This window comes from Populus trichocarpa, chromosome 1 (assembly GCF_000002775.5).
Source record: "Populus trichocarpa isolate Nisqually-1 chromosome 1, P.trichocarpa_v4.1, whole genome shotgun sequence".
Lineage (NCBI taxonomy): Eukaryota > Viridiplantae > Streptophyta > Magnoliopsida > Malpighiales > Salicaceae > Populus > Populus trichocarpa.
In genome coordinates, this window is record NC_037285.2 from 31,381,054 (window position 1) to 31,397,661 (window position 16,608).

At 36.1% G+C, this 16,608-nt stretch overlaps 2 protein-coding genes across 3 annotated transcripts; one reads left to right on the forward strand and one right to left on the reverse strand.

The window, feature by feature from the left end:
* The first annotated feature begins 3,493 nt into the window (after window positions 1-3,493).
* On the forward strand, window positions 3,494-8,317 carry LOC7492048 (polyadenylate-binding protein 8). Its single transcript, XM_002300191.4, has 9 exons — window positions 3,494-4,068; window positions 4,489-4,607; window positions 4,722-5,378; window positions 6,057-6,134; window positions 6,207-6,296; window positions 6,465-6,602; window positions 6,757-6,930; window positions 7,084-7,287; window positions 7,884-8,317. The coding sequence occupies exons 1-9, from the start codon at window positions 3,834-3,836 to the stop codon at window positions 8,121-8,123; spliced, it is 1,935 nt and encodes a 644-aa protein (XP_002300227.1). The 5' UTR covers window positions 3,494-3,833; the 3' UTR covers window positions 8,124-8,317.
* A 382-nt stretch (window positions 8,318-8,699) lies between these two features.
* Window positions 8,700-14,671, reverse strand: LOC7465030 (probable E3 ubiquitin ligase SUD1). Of its 2 annotated transcripts, none has more exons than XM_024610217.2 (9): window positions 14,259-14,671; window positions 13,127-13,819; window positions 12,041-12,808; window positions 11,732-11,943; window positions 11,270-11,629; window positions 10,419-10,576; window positions 10,161-10,324; window positions 9,923-10,069; window positions 8,700-9,418 (listed from the first exon to the last, which is right to left on the reverse strand). In XM_024610217.2, the coding sequence occupies exons 1-9, from the start codon at window positions 14,565-14,567 to the stop codon at window positions 8,921-8,923; spliced, it is 3,309 nt and encodes a 1,102-aa protein (XP_024465985.1). In that variant the 5' UTR covers window positions 14,568-14,671; the 3' UTR covers window positions 8,700-8,920. The 2 variants fall into 2 exon arrangements, with proteins under 2 accessions (XP_024465985.1, XP_024465981.1); XM_024610213.2 differs by having other exon boundaries at window positions 10,419-10,579; window positions 14,259-14,670.
* Between the last annotated feature and the right edge of the window lie 1,937 nt (window positions 14,672-16,608).

Genomic DNA, 16,608 nt, shown 5'->3' on the forward strand with positions numbered 1-16,608 from the left:
CCTCTATGTGCACGTCTGTCATCCCCGCGGTGCCTTACCTGCTCTTGGGCTTGCAGGATGTCCAGTGGGCCGTGGGGAATAGTCGTGGTGCGCGTAAGCTGGCCCGGACACCCCACGTAAATCAAAAAAAAAAAAACCGAATGCTTACCACCATTAAAATGATAGTCTAGTAATAAAAGTTTGGAATTAAAAATTTTATTTTTTTTATTTCAAGTTTGAACCATATGATTACTTATATAATAACCATTATAGACTTATATGGTCGTTAACTTCAGAACCCGTAGGATTAGTTGAAGTGCGCGCAAACTAACCCGGACACCCATGTTAAATTAAAAAAAAACCGAGCGCGTACACTGGATTTTAAGGATATTTAAGATTTTGATAATATTTTTTAAAACAAAAATTTCACTTAAAAATATATTAAAATAATATTTTTTTATTTTAAAAAATATTTTTGATATCAATATATCAAAACAATCTAAAAACACAAGAAAAAAAATTAATTCAAAAAAAATTAAAAATTTTCAATATTTTAAATATTTTTAAAACATAAAAACAAAGAAACTCTTCGGAACTTATTTGTATTTCTCGTTTTCTAGCTTTACATTATGCTTTTAATTGTCAAGAAAGAAATTGAACTTAAAAAAAAAAACCAAAAACACAAGACAAGCATCACCTGATACACGCCACGAACCACAATTATCATCTTCACAACCAGATCCACAATTTAATTGTAATTATAGTACTGTAAAACCTATCGTTAATCTATTAATAGGTGGGTTTGGATATTAAAGAGAGATAGAGAGAGAGAAAAAACTCATGGCATGTTCACTTGCCAAACAAGTATGTAGGGAAAATATTGTTTTGTTATTTTTGTTACAGTAATAATTATTTTTTAAAATATTTTTATTATATATTTCAAATATTTTTTATAATTGTATGTTATTTTCACGGTATTAAATAATATTGTTGATGTGAATATAAATGTTAGGTATTTCAAATAAATAAATCTTGATCTTAACTCTTTTTTTATTCCGAATGTTGTAAGCTTGTTGTTTCATTATGTTTTAAACTTTGTATTATTTATTATTGGTAATTTAACCTTAAGGGATGTAGTTTACTGTTCAGATTTTAGGTTTGCTCCATAAAAATCACCCGTTCGAGTCTCACAAATCTCAGGACTACTGGAAATTTGCATGGTCATTAATTTCAAAGCCCGTAGAATTAGTCAAAATACAAGCAAACAAACTCGAACATCTAAGTTTATATATATATATATATATATATATATATTAAGAGGATAACATATTAACGTATTTGTTGCATGATATCCTCATAATCATTATTAATTGACAGTTCCTTCCACGTATGCGTATTTATATTGTGCTGTACCATAATCCATCTTCGTATCCGTACTCGCCAGTTTTTCACAGACAACTTTCCAGTCTTTCACGTGCTTCTTTCTCAAACTTTTTTGTATTCCATCTCGGTGCTTGCTCGCTCACTGGCTGATAGCAAGAGGTCTCACGTCATCTCTACCCCCATAGCACGGCGGCGGCAATCCACTGGCAGTGCTTCTGAGACCTTTTTTTCTTCTTCTTCTTTTAAAGTAACTTTTTATGTAATAATAGTTGTTTGTTAAAATGTTTTTTTTTAAGAAATATATTAAAATAATATATTTTTTATTTTTAACAAATTATTTTTAATATTAATAAATTAAAATAATTTTAAAATATATAAAAAATAATTTTAAACAGTGATACATGAAGATATCAATAATTTCATGCTAACAAATTTATTGACGTGGTAGACAACAAATCAATGCATTGCTTGTTAGGCTAATAAATTGGTATGGCATGTTGATTTATTGATATTAATTTTTTCATAGAACAGATTCGAGTCTTTGCTATTTTATTTATTTATTTATTTATTATATAGTAGGAAATGACAGCCATCCATAGCGTAGCCCTATGCTTGACAAGTCTTTCGTTAAAAGGGGAAAAAAACAAGAGAGAGCAATGGAAGTCCACATGTTAACCTACGTAGTCTTTTGTTAAAATAATATTTTTTTTATTTTTTAAAAATTATTTTTTACATCAGCACATCAAAATAATTTAAAAACACTAAAAAAATATTAATTTAAAATAAAAAAATAAAAATTTTAATTTTTTTAAAAACACTTTTGAAATGAAAAACAAACATGTCTTTAATCATATTAATAATATGTGAATTTCTTTTGTATTTATTGTGCAATATTCATCAGAATATTATTTAATTATGTTATGATATATTTTATTAATACCCTTTTATGTTAAATTACTATTATTGTGTATAAATATGATTCTCTGTAATGATCTATTTTCTCTTTCTTCCGCTGATACAGGTTTCCTATCAACTTTTTGACCTTTTGAGTTGACTAATTTTCATTAATATATGGCAGCATTACCCCTGTATTAACCAGTAAGAAAATATTTGGTTGGGTAAAAAAAAATATCAAGATATATAATAGTAAAACCGATCGAAAGCATCGATTTTTATTTCCCCGTATGCTTCCACCAAGAATCTAATTCAAATGCAATCTCAAATATCAAAAAATAATAAATAATAAATAAATAAATAAATCTCAAGTATCTTTGTTTAGAATCGTTGCTAGTCTTGGTGAATTATTTTTATTTTTTACAAAGAACGAATGATGTTCAGCATGTCAAATAAAAAACACACACCTGACTTAAGTTATGTAGTCGACTTAGTAAAACAAATTATCTTTATTTTTATTAAATGATAGAAAAAATAATATTAGATGGATCAAATAAAAAAAATGATCATTATAATTCAATAAAAAAAATATTTATTTTAAAAAACAAACAATACAACTAAATTTATAACTCATTGAATATAGTATGAACTAAAAATATACTCTAAAATATCAGCTATGGTTAACCTGAAATGTAAACTTATAATCTCAATAATCAGGATTCAGTCAACTTGATATATCCATTTAAACCCACAATTCAAATCATGAAATTAAAATAACATATAAAAAAATTACAGAAGCAATTTTTTTTAAAAAAATATTAACTCATTTTTATTTTTAAACTTGTTATTAAAGTTATTAGATCTAAAATGCTTTATCCGGAAAAACCACAAAACTTAATTCTCAATTTGAAAAGTAAAATTAAAAAATTAATTTTAATTATATAAAAAATTCAAGATAAAAATAAAAATACAAAATAAATTTTATATTTGATGTAAAGTGAAATTAAAAAGAAAAATTAATTTAAAAAAAAACTAAAAATAATCAAAATTAAAATTTACAAAAAAACAAAAATGAATATTATGCCAAACACTACGTGTATCGCGCGTCAAAGCCTCTTTATCCTACCAGTTACCCACTTTACCTCATCTGGACCCCACACACCATCAAATCCAATGGTTGATACCTCTCCCTCACACAATCTTAGGGTTTACATATAACCCTCTCTAACCCTCTCTCAGCCCCCAAACACTCTTCCCTTTTTTTATTGCAGCTCCCACCACTGCACTCTCTCTCTTTCTCTACCCCTCCCTCCCCTTCTCTCAATATTTCCGCCGCCCCCACCACCACTTCTTATCCGGCGGCCAATATCTCCTCCTCCTCCTTCACCTTCCCTCTCCTCCATAAAACAAAAAAAAACATAATTCAAAAGAAAAAATCAAAACTTCTCTATTAGGCATTTTATCAAACAGTCGGCCTGTGTGTTTTTTATTCTTGTAAAAAAAAGAGGAGAGGGAAGTTATTTCAAAACCCACAAAAAATCAAAACTTTTTCCGAGAAAAGCAAAAAAGAAACGGAAATGGCACAAGTTCAAGTACCAGTTCAACCACAGAGTGTGAATGCAGGGGCTAATAACCCTAATTTTGTGACGACGTCGCTTTACGTGGGTGATCTGGAAGCAAGTGTGACTGATTCCCAGCTGTATGATCTGTTTAATCAAGTGGGTCAAGTGGTTTCAGTCAGGGTTTGCAGGGACTTGACGAGCCGTAGGTCCCTTGGCTATGGTTATGTTAACTACAGCAATCCTCAAGATGGTCAGTTTCTATTTTTGTTTGTCTTTTTTTTGAAGTTTTGGGTTTTTAGTGGGTGATTATTAAGTGGAGAAACGAAGATTATTCAATTGAGTGGTTTTCTGTTAGGTTTTAGTGTTAATGTTGTATTTAATTGAGTGGTTTTAATGGGTCTGAATGATACTGTGGTGTTTTATGTACCTTTGAGCGAAAAGTTTCAGAATTTTTGGGAGGGGTTTTCAACTGGGTATCATGACTTTTGAAGAGTATTTATATGTTCTTAGAAATCGAGACTTGGTTGAATTTGATGGCAAATAATGAATGCATTGACACCCTTAATGTTTTGCATGTAGAGAATGTTGAGTGTCATTTGTTTTGGTCTTCCTGGTGTGTTGTGTTAAATTCCATTCGTTCACTTCTGTTTTGTGTGGAACATGTTTACAGCTGCGAGGGCATTAGAAATGCTGAATTTTACTCCCCTGAATGGAAGTCCAATCAGGGTTATGTATTCTCATCGTGACCCAACTATTCGCAAAAGTGGGGCTGGAAATATATTTATTAAGGTATTTGTATTTTATTACCGGTCAATTTGCTTGTTGCTATGGTTATTTGTATTTTTTTGGCTTTATCGAGTTCGATTTCTGTTTCTTGTCTGACTTGAATGCATTACTTGACAGAATTTGGACAAGGCAATTGACCACAAAGCTTTGCATGATACTTTTTCGGCATTTGGGAACATCCTCTCTTGCAAGGTTGCTACTGACCCATCTGGCCAGTCTAAAGGCTATGGTTTTGTGCAGTTTGACAGTGAAGAAGCTGCCCAAAAAGCAATTGAGAAACTGAATGGCATGCTGTTGAATGATAAGCAAGTTTATGTGGGACCGTTCCTTCGCAAGCAGGAAAGGGACACTGCTACTGACAAGATGAGATTCAACAATGTCTTTGTGAAGAATCTATCCGAAACAACAACTGAGGAGGATTTGAACAAAACTTTTGGTGAATTTGGAACCATCACTAGTATTGTGGTGATGAGGGATGGCGATGGAAAATCCAAGTGTTTTGGATTTGTTAACTTTGAGAATGCAGAAGATGCTGCTAAAGCAGTTGAGGCTCTTAACGGGAAAAAAATTGATGATAAGGAATGGTTTGTTGGGAAAGCTCAGAAAAAATATGAAAGGGAAGTTGAATTAAAGCAGCGATTTGAGCAGAGTATGAAGGAAGCAGCTGACAAATTTCAGGGTGCAAACTTGTACATCAAAAATTTAGATGATAGCATAGGTGATGAGAAGCTTAAGGAGCTGTTTTCTCCATTTGGTACAATCACGTCGTGCAAGGTATGCATTTTTGAATTTTGAGTAGCTAACCATTTTGAGTATGCAGCTTTTGATGGTTTGTGTAATCTTCATTAATATCACCTTTTGTCAAAGAAGAATTTTCCTCATTACTTCGTTGATTTCTGACATTAGTATTAACATTAGAACACCTCTCATGTTTCTTGTAAATCCTGCTCAGAACCCAGTCTTCCAGCTGCACCAAAACAAAGAAAAAAAATCTGGTTAATAATCATATTAAGAATAAACAAATATTGTTATGTCAATTGGAGACAGAAGAATATCCATGTTACCCTCATGTTGTCTGTATGATTTCTGACATGCGGAGGGGGATCGATCACTCAAACTCATGCATTATCCAGTTGGTTTTGTCACCCTTTGGAGCCTTTCCAGTTTAATGAACGACTGCCTTCCTGTATCCAGCAAGATTTCTCTGATATGTGATTGTATTACCATCTCCAACAACAGGTTTTTCATAGCTGATTTGTATATCAGCGCCAGTGGCTTTCAAAAACCACCACCTGCTGCTCGATTCAGTCTAGTTCCGTTTCTATACTTTTTGTCTCCTGGTGTGAGAAAGTACCATACTTTTTCTCCATGATGATTATATCGAGCTGTTCATATAAACAAATAACTTTTATATTTGTAATTATAGTATCACAAACATGTTTTCACCTACAGGTTATGCGAGACCCAAATGGAATAAGCAGAGGATCAGGGTTTGTTGCATTTTCAACTCCTGAAGAGGCATCTAGAGCTGTAAGTTGATACGTTTTCTGTGCTTTCATGAAGGCCCTAGAATACACTAATATCATTTTGTTGTTTTGATAGCTCTTGGAGATGAATGGAAAAATTGTTGTTAGCAAACCTCTATATGTTGCACTTGCACAAAGAAAGGAGGATAGAAGAGCCAGGCTACAGGTACTTTATTTTCATTTATGTTATCTTTTGTTTCCCTTTGTTATTTGTCAGTCTGCAGCTATGCTACTTTCCTTTTTGCTGATCCTTCAAAGGTGTCTTTGTTCTTGTTCCTTGTAAAATTAATTTTCTTGGTCGTTCGTATCTGATGGATTTCTGTTCATCAAACAGGCTCAATTTTCTCAAATGCGACCAGTTGCAATGGCACCTTCAGTTGGCCCTCGTATGCCTATGTATCCCCCTGCGGGTCCAGGTCTTGGACAGCAAATATTTTATGGACAAGCCCCACCTGCTATCATACCACCCCAGGTAATGCTTTCCACTCGTGTTGTTGCACATTAATTGAATAGCTATGTGTATGAATGTTCTGTTTTTCTATTAATAGATTTGCACCCATTTGTCAATTTTGTAAAATTGCTTTCTCACTTGAAAGTGCCTTCCGTAATCGTTGCACTTTTATCAGCCTGGGTTTGGGTATCAACAGCAGCTAGTGCCTGGTATGAGGCCTGGCGGGGCTCCTATGCCAAATTTCTTTGTGCCAATGGTTCAGCAGGGTCAGCAGGGTCAGCGACCTGGAGGTCGACGGGCAGGAGCTGGTCAGCAATCCCAGCAGCCAGTCCCACTTATGCAGCAACAGGTTGATAGTCTTCTCCTTACTAGTTAATTGAGATGGCAAAACCCTATCTTATGGTTTTATAATCTATGACAGATGCTTCCTAGGGGGCGTCTTCTCCTTACTAGTTAATTGAGATGGCAAAACCCTATCTTATGGTTTTATAATCGATGACAGATGCTTCCTAGGGGGCGTGTCTATCGCTACCCTCCAGGACGTGGCTTGCCTGATGTTCCAATGACTGGTGTTGCTGGAGGCATGCTTCCTGTTCCATATGACATGGGTGGCATGCCAATGCGTGATGCAGCATTGTCTCAGTCAATTCCTGTTGGGGCTTTGGCTACTGCACTTGCAAATGCTACTCCAGATCAGCAGAGAACGGTATGCCCTATCCCTATTTTATTTGCATATTCATTTCTTATTTAGCTGCCTGCATGGCCTAGGTTAGGATGTTAGGCCACTTCGCTGATGCTCAGACTCTTGTGCTCTTCGAAATGGCACATAATAATACTGGAAGCATTGGTTATTTATTAAATTTTAGTACTTTCCTCACTGAAACGGGCCACTGTTTCTTTCTTTATTTTTAACTGGAGGTGTATGGGGTTTTGTTGGACAAGGCCATAATGATATTTTCATCACCTGAGAAGGCATGTTTTCTAGATACAGTAGTTATTGTCTACTGGGACATATCAATGATGTTCTGATTAGTTGAAGCTGTCATTTTTTTTCTTGCACAAAAAAATCATGTTTGCGCTCATTTCAATTTTTCACAGTATAGATATCAGGAACATGTCAGCAAATTACAAAATGAAAATGAGAGGATCCCGATCCCGATCCCAATTCCTATCCCTACTGGGAATAATATAAATTGTCTCTACTGAAGATGAGTGAAATGGACATGGTGACCAATACATCTGATGCCTGTGTGGTAGTCTGGTTTAATTGATAGTTAATTTTTACTGCATGCATAACTGTAGATGCTTGGCGAAAATCTGTACCCTCTCGTGGAACAGCTGGAGCCTGAAGCAGCGGCTAAAGTGACAGGCATGCTTCTGGAGATGGATCAAACTGAGGTTCTGCACTTGCTTGAGTCACCAGAAGCTCTCAAAGCAAAGGTTAATGAAGCAATGGAGGTTCTAAGGACTGTTCAGCAGCAGGCCACTGGCACAGCTGATCAACTAGCTTCTTTGTCATTGAATGACAACCTTGTGCCCTAGGTTGAGCTTGGGCATAGTTTTTGAAATGCCAGACAAGAAACCATTCTATCTACGGCTTTGATTTATACTTTGACTGCCTGGTAGCTTAGGCACCGGTTTTGTTTATTTTGAGATTCTTTCAGAAGTTACATTGATGATGGAGACGGTATTGCTTGAACTTTTGTTATGCGAGTGACAAATTTCTGGTGCTTTAACATGTTCTTATGATGCTGTTTTAGGTTATTAAATTAATGGGCGTAAGTTATTTAAGATGGGAGAGATGCAATTTGCAAGATCTGGCTACTGGGTAAGCAAGGGTTTAATTTGAAAGAAATTAGCATAAATGGTTCACCATGTTTAGGAAGCAAAACCCACTTCAGGCTTTTGATTGGAAGAGGGGGCGTGATCCTTGTGGTGTTCCTGGTGCCGATCCAAGTGGTGGACGGAAAACTTCAAACCAGAGCACACCGAAAGCACCCTGGAGAAAGAACTGGTAGCTCTGTTGCAGTATGCACACATTGGTTATCTAACAAGGGATGGCCGATTCTTGTAGTTGTTGCCATCATACAAGCATGTTGTGAACCTACAGCGGATAGATAAGGAGAAAAAGCAGCAAAAGGGATCTCATTAAAATTAAAACGCTTTGGTGTTCTCTTCTAATTTCTAATCTAACATTGTATAATATATGCACAAAAAACAACTATAAAGCAACGATCACAATTCCTAAGACTCCCAATGGTACATCCTATAGACATATAATTAGGCCATGCATCCCATTACTGGTACTGGCCTCAGAAACATCAAAACTTGTACATAAATTAAGCTTCCTGTCGATTAGCACGTCTTTGTCTAATTCCCACATCAGCTTCTCGAATCAAACCAGTGTCCTGTGAATTTGAATTTTGTGCTTCGGAGGAAGTCCCTGCCTCATTTTGCTCCTCTCCTAGATCCTCCCCATAGTTATGTAGCTTGCGTCCAATGAGATAGCGATCATCACGAATTGAATTGTGAAGGTTGGTGAACCAGACATGGAATCTCTTGGCACAAAAGCACAGCAGGCTGAAGCAGAGACATCCCAGCCATGCAAATCGGTACACTGCTGAGTTTACTGCCATAGGGTACCCAAGCACAGGAAATACTCCTCTTGCTAAGACATAAGGTACGCACAAGGCTGTTAGCAGCTTCATTATTATTGGGAACACAATCTCCTGCAGTACCCAAAGGCATTGCAGCCTTGAGAAACCATCTTCTCTCACCCTTTCAAATTTCGTTCGCCAACTTTCATCCACCAGTGGCATCACCTGGTCCAACATAACCTGTTCAAGCACAAGATTTATTTTGAGTATATGAAATGGAAATCATTGTGGTATCACTGCTGTCACAATCCCAACCCACCATGAAAATACTCTCCGCTCCTTACACTCTACATTCTTAAAGGCAGCAACCCATTGCTAGGATAAAACAATCTATGTTATTGCAGGTCACTATGTGGACATTATAATAGCATGCAGTAGAAACGGGATTTTAATGCTTTACAGACTAATGAAACAAAAAATTTCCTAATCCACGGTAATTTGAAAATAGATACAATTGTTACTTCTGCAAATATCAAACCCTGGGCAATCTAAGAACAAGCACACATCTCTTAGGGCGTTGGTGATCTACTTTTCAGGCATCTGATAGTAAATCACCATGTCCTATCAGGCTTTTAATTGCCAATAACCATAGGTTATGCAGGTTGGGGCAATCCTGACGATTATTTAGCCATTCATAACTAAAGCGTAAAATAATCATGTGGAACTGACAATTTGATAACTCACCAGCCGAGTACAGATCTTAAGAAAGATGAGCCCCAATGCCCAATCCTGATACAAAAGGAAAACTGGGCTTTCATCTACAGGCACCCGCAATGGCACAATTACCAAAAGCTCAAAGAGAAGCCCAATCAACACTGGGATAACAAAGATCTGGAAAGTGAAAACAGCAAATTTAAGAGTTGAGAGTCAAGAGTTCTCATATATGAGAAACAAGCAAAACAACATAATCATAAAGACATACCCATATTGACAAAAGAGCCAAGCTCTTAAGAACAATGCTACACCACTTCCATACTTGGCTAAACAACACTGTTGCCCTCTTGGTTCTAATTTGCTCAATGGAGTATCTTGCTCCAGCTAAAGCCGTCCAAATGACATAACTTCCAATTACAAAAGCATAAAGATCTGAGGAAAGAAATAAAACCAGAACAAATCAGCTCTCTCATCCCAAATGCATGATGCAAAAGAACAACCAAACAAATTCAATCAACCACATTACCGTTGCACTTGATGCCATGAGTTATTGGCAGAAGAGGAATGGCATTGAAAAGAGCACGCCCAAGTGATATCGGAACAACTATCAACACGGAGTTGAAGATAAGTAAAGACATCCATGCCACCACCAGCAAGAGGACGATACGAAGAGCAAAGCTGTACCTACTACAAGACACATTTACAATATCAGGAGCAATCAAAGCAGCCTTCACCCAGTGACCATAACTAAATGCAATAACAAATAAATAACGATAAGAAAATATTAAAGTGATAAATAATGCATCATTAATTGCAAGCTTCTGGCAGTTGATGGTGCCCAGAACTGCAATACCAATCAGCACTAGATGATTGAAGAAAAGTAAAACAATAAAATGACATAATAGATTATAAGATCTTAAAGATATTCATGGAATGCCATACAACAACAGAACACAAGGATATCATGTAAATGCTTAAGAACTAAATATAAGTAATCTTTCTACCCTTGCATTTAAGATTTAAAACAAGCAATCCATAAGATAAGATCAATGTCACAAATGATGGAATAATGACACATTAGATGAGTGCCAGTAGACGTTACTGGGGTAGGCTGATTGAGGAATAAAATATCAGAACCCCTACTTCCAATTCTTGTTATCAGGGAAAAAAAAAATAAGAAGGGTACACTATAATGTACAAGTATGAAGAAAATTAACATAAAGAGTCTAGGACAAACAAGCCACTACAGATGATAAACTATTTTTAAAAACTAATATGATGCAGATAATAAAGATGATAAAAAATGGTAATCAGCAAAGAATGATATAGTTCAGACAACCAAGTTAAACTGTTAATAATGTAGCACATAATGCATACTCTGAATCAGATTGTTCATCACTATCATCCTCCTCCGCAGAACTTCCTGCTGTAAGAGTGGTCCTGTTTTGGTCATCTGCGGCTGCAAGGGCCACTACAGCCCGATCCTGTCCACCGAGTTGAGCTACCTGTAGTCTATCCTGTCTTCCTTGCTCCGCGTTTCCATTGTCTTGAACACCACTGTCCTCAGGTCCAGGCAGTATGAAATCTGTTAAGCCAAGTGCCCAGCCAACTGCCGTAAACCAGTAGTGGAGAAGGGACTTGATTGTGGTCCGCAACTTAAAATGTTCAATGGCAAATGGGATGCAGATTTGAAAGAGAAGCATGTCAGCCGGAATTTCAGTAAATGGGTCGGATACCCTGAAATAAAAGTGCATTTGGATATCAGCAAATAATGGCAATATACAATTGTGGTACCTCCAAAGATGAACAGTGGGTGTAAATGAAGTATGGGTTTCTTACAATATGTCCAGTGGAAAAATAGAAGGTGCCATTCTCATAGCAAGTTTAACGGGTAAGAATACAAGCATCACAATTAGACTTCCATAAACAGCAACAGACAATAAAACTCTGCGAGCATGCTTGTGCACAGGATCATCAATTAAATCACGGAACGGGTTGTAGTTAGGATCTGCTGGATCTCGAAGAAAATACAAAACCCCTTGACGCAAAACCTGCAAACAGTAAGGAAAAAGAAAAAATATCAATTCAATTGAACCACGTGATTAGTTATTCAAATTTGAATAATAATAAGATGGCTGAGAAGAATACCCCACGAAGAAGGCTCACGAAAATGCTTATATGTAACATGTAAACAATTCCTACAACCCAATGAACTAATGAGCTTGCTAAAGGAGAAATCACGAAGAATTGAACCCTTTGAGCCATAGACTTTCCAAACATCCTTATGGTACAAACATCCAACCACCATCCACACATCAAAGGAAACACCCCAAGTTCGATAACCAGAAGGAAGGCAACCTTAATCATGGTCATCAAGTGTCTCATGGCTGCCAAGAACTGCCTGAAGAGGGATGGAATTGTCTCTGCTATAGAAGCAATACCATAAAATCTCCCCATAGTCAAAGGTTCACCCCTAGTGTACCGAATTAAAGCAATAATACCAAGATAGAAGAAGACTAAAGAGAATATAAACATGTATCCAATAGCAAGAGTTGTGACATCAGAAAGCCGTGATGTGCCAACACTTGCCCCTTTTAGGAGATCTGAAGAAAGTGGACTGCTTAAGTTATTTGCAACTTCATTTAGTCCACTGACATTTGCATTTAACATGTCTGCAACCTCACCAAGAACCCCACTGTCTTCACCTTCAGATGTCAAATTTGCAACAGCAGTTAATGCATTCTTCAAGGTGATATTTGCTAAGGAGAGGGCAGTATCAGTAAGAGGCATGACTGTTGACAGCACAGGAACACTTGCAAAAGAGAAAAGCCATGATATGTAGTATAGGATAATCCGTCCCAATGAAAATGGCACGAAGATTACAGCACCAAGGAATATCATATTGCTAGCCAAAACCTGCAGATCAATAAAGCCACAATAAAAAAATAAAAATTCACCAACATGGAAAAATGAAGCTGCATTTTATTCAGCCTTTACTTTTATCAACACCACAACAGAGAGAATAACTTTTAAAATTAGTTGCAAGACAGAAGAAAAGAACAGACAGTTGAGGAGGGGGGAAGCATCATGTTGAATGAAGATATGTCCAATATTCACCAAGGAGAGGAAGGAAAGAGCATAGAGATTGAAAATGACTTAGATGTGATAGTGAAATTCTTGGAGGCAAATGATAAAAATAACACCAAACAATATGATATAGAGCAGTGGACTTACAGTGAATGCATTTTCAACTAAATGGAAAACAGGACCCTGCATGCCCACAAGCTCATCAAAGGGCACATCCTCTGCACCATCAGCATCATCTAAACCATCAAACATCTGCTCAACATGAGCCTCGAGACGAGCTGCCTGCATCTCCCATCGAGCAGCAACATTCTCCACATTCCTTTGGATTATTTGACCACCCCCAGCAATTCCTTGTGCTCCACCAGCATCTTCAGCGTTTGCCTCACCAGCAACATTTCTATTAGCCTGTCCTGGTTGTTGTCTTGCAGCACGGGCACCATTTTGGTCTCCATCATCTTCTCTCTCAGCATCCTGTCCTCCAAGCTCTCTTAAATGCCTAAAATAATCTCTTAAAGAAGTTGCACCAAGAAAAATGAAAACAATACTCGCAGAAAGCAGGAACCCATGCAGACAATCGGTAAGAATAACAGTAGTGGAGATATGACTTAAGAATAATCTCTGGGCTTCAACAAAACTCCTCACAAAAGCCAACCTCCATATCCAAAACGTTATGAAGGGTATAATTAGAAGCCAGACAGAAAGCACGAAACTGAGACGCAAAAAGAATTGCAGAACATGGCAAGTCTTCATTGCCATCCCTACTACAAACTCCTGAAAAGGAAGCCTTGCCGGGGCATTCTCAGAATAAACAGGAGAGAAAGAAAATGGATGTTTGCAAACCTACAAAAAACATGAAGAAATTCATTGGGAAACAAGGAAATGCATTTCGCTTCCTATAAAACAAAGAAAATGCCAGAGATACCACTTTTATCATGCGTTTAACCCATTACACAAAAAAAAAATTCGCGCAATTCATCAATTTTCCTCAAACACCTTTCATCCCTATCTTATGAATCTAAAATTAAAAATACTGTGAGCCTAAGCATATCCAGTACAATCCGAAACTTCATAGATTAAAGCAAAAGGAAGAAAGTTTGTATGTGTTTTTATTTATAAAGACTCCGATTAAATCCTAGTTTCACCAAATTGAATTAATTAAACAACCGCCAAACCCTAATCAAACCTCTTCCGATCAATCTTTCAATATTTCAATTATTACCTCACAAAATCCCTAATTATCAAATGAAACGCACGAAACAAGATAGCAAGAGAGAGAAACCTCGCATTGGCGAGCATTACTATGATTGAGCCACTGAAGGAGACAATCCTGGTGAACAAACTTAATACTACCACTGCAAGCGCAAGGATACCGTAACGGATTCTCCGCATCTCCTGGATTCCTACATATCCTGCAAACATCCCCCTCCTCTTCCTCGTCATCATCAAACCTCGCCGCCGCCGCTCCGTAACTCTCCTCTATCCCCATCGAACCGGATGGAGATTGTGTCTGGTTTACGCTCTCGGGGGGGGCTTCGGCGGTGCTCGGATGTTGTTGTGGCGGTGGCTCCACCGCGGAGTCGATCTCCATGGGGGGAAGGCTGCTAGGGTATGGGATTTAGAGGCGGGTTGGCTCAGTGAGTTAATGGCGCGAGTTGGGATTGGAGAGAGATTCCAGAGTTTGTATTTTAGGAGGTTTTATTTAATGAGAAAAAAGGAGAATTGCAACGCGGATTCGGTTTTTTGACACATTTGTCCCTGATTGTGGGGTTTTATTACGGGAGTATCCTGGTGGATTTGGTGAGGATAACGAGGAGGTCTGTGTCTGTTTGCTAGGGATGGGTAGATTACACGTGGAGGTGTAAAACCGGTAATTCACGTAGGAGTTTTAAACTCTGTGGTCGTGATGATAATTTGACCTGATATTAATGGATACCGACCGCCTTAACTTGGATGGGTATGAAACTTTTTGATCTAGTCGGGTTGGAGAAGAATCTGGAAATATTAAGATTGGTTTCGAGGTGGTTGTGGATATTGCTATGTCAGACGTTGACTTGACCAGACTCCAAATCAAAGTGCATAAATAATTTTAAAGTTTGAAAATATTAAAATTATACCAAGATATAAGTTAAAAAAAAATTGAAGGCATTTTCAATATATACACACACACACAAAATTCATTATTCATTATAATAATATAATTAATTTTTTGGCCTTAAAAAAACAATAACCTTGGTGATAGGGGGTACTCTATATTTTCAAATGGTCCATTAAAGTATTAACCAAGGTATAAATGTTTTTTCAATTTTTTTTTCGTGGTGAAATGATCTAATTATTCTCCAACTCATATTTTTTAAACCGACAAAAAAAGATATTTTTGTCTTTATATATTTTAAAATATAGTAAAATAACAAATTTACCCTTAAAATAAAAAAATAAACCATGCATATAGAGTTTTTTGGTTTTTTCACTTAGGTTTTTTTGTGATTATAAGTCCATCAAGGGTATTTTTATCTTTTAACAAGGATTAAATATTAATTAAATTGATGGCCCATAAAAAACGCTCACTCACTTTGAACATGCGTACGACATCTATAGTGTCACAAAATCCTCATCTGCAGTGTTGTTGGAAGAGCCGCTAAGTCCAAGTCCTCTTTCTCCTAGAGTAGCACGTGTCGGCAAAGGTGTGATAATTTGTCTCCCCTCAACCTTTTTTTCCTTCTTCTTTTCTCTAAATAATTAAAGGTTAGTCCTTTTTGTTGTTGATATTTCAACCTCGATCCTTATTCTTTTGATTTGTAATTTTTGTTCTTGGTCCTTCTATAATATTTTTGTTTTTAACTTAGTCCTTCAATTCTAATTTTTTATATATTATTTTTTTTAATTTGATCTTTATTCTTTTAATTTTTATTTTTTTATTGTATATTAGTTTTCTCAACTTTGAGTAGTTGGGAAAAAAATTGGAATTGTCTTTCTAAAATAATTGAGAATGTCAAACCTCCTACTTATCTTAATTTTCAGTGTTCATATTGTGTTGTTTGTCTAAAAAATGTTGTTAATTCTCTTTCCAAAGTACTACAAATTCATGTTTTCCTTCAGTATTCTGCAGGTCAATCATTATATATGAAAGTTATTACCTCTGAATGAAGAAAATCATGTCTTAGCTTATCAAGCATGTTGTCTTGTAATTAATGTATGGTGGCCTTCTGTTGTTGATGTCTGTTTTTGTTAATCCTAGGGCATGCAATTGAAGTCTTAGGAGGAGGTGATATTACCTTTTTTCCTATAGGATGTAAATAGACCACATTGTTCATGCGAATGCCTGTTTTGCGCATCCAATTTGCTTAAATTGATGGATATGCTATACATGTATGTATGTATAGGAAATTAAAAATGCCAGTAGTTAAATTTTATAGCCTATGATTTGCTTAATCATATACTAAATAATTGTAAAATTATAGTATTTAAGTTTGGATTTCGAGTCATAGATATCCAAATCTAATCAAATTGTGTTCGAGTATAAAAAGTTTATACCCAATCAAGTTTGAAAAGTAATGTTAGGTTCAAGCTCGGTTTAAACAATGCAAAACCTAATCTATAGATATATTTGTCATCCTTATTTTACAACTCAT

Coding starts and splice junctions, on each gene's coding strand:
- LOC7492048 (XM_002300191.4), top strand. CDS start 3,834: ATGGCACAAGTTCAAGTACCAGTTCAACCACAGAGTGTGAATGCAGGG. Junction 5,379..6,056: donor GTACAATCACGTCGTGCAAG/GTATGCATTTTT, acceptor TTTCACCTACAG/GTTATGCGAGACCCAAATGG. Junction 6,931..7,083: donor TCCCACTTATGCAGCAACAG/GTTGATAGTCTT, acceptor AATCGATGACAG/ATGCTTCCTAGGGGGCGTGT.
- LOC7465030 (XM_024610213.2), bottom strand. CDS start 14,567: ATGGAGATCGACTCCGCGGTGGAGCCACCGCCACAACAACATCCGAGC. Junction 11,630..11,731: donor ATTTTTCCACTGGACATATT/GTAAGAAACCCA, acceptor CTTTTATTTCAG/GGTATCCGACCCATTTACTG. Junction 10,580..11,269: donor GATGAACAATCTGATTCAGA/GTATGCATTATG, acceptor TGTGTCTTGTAG/TAGGTACAGCTTTGCTCTTC.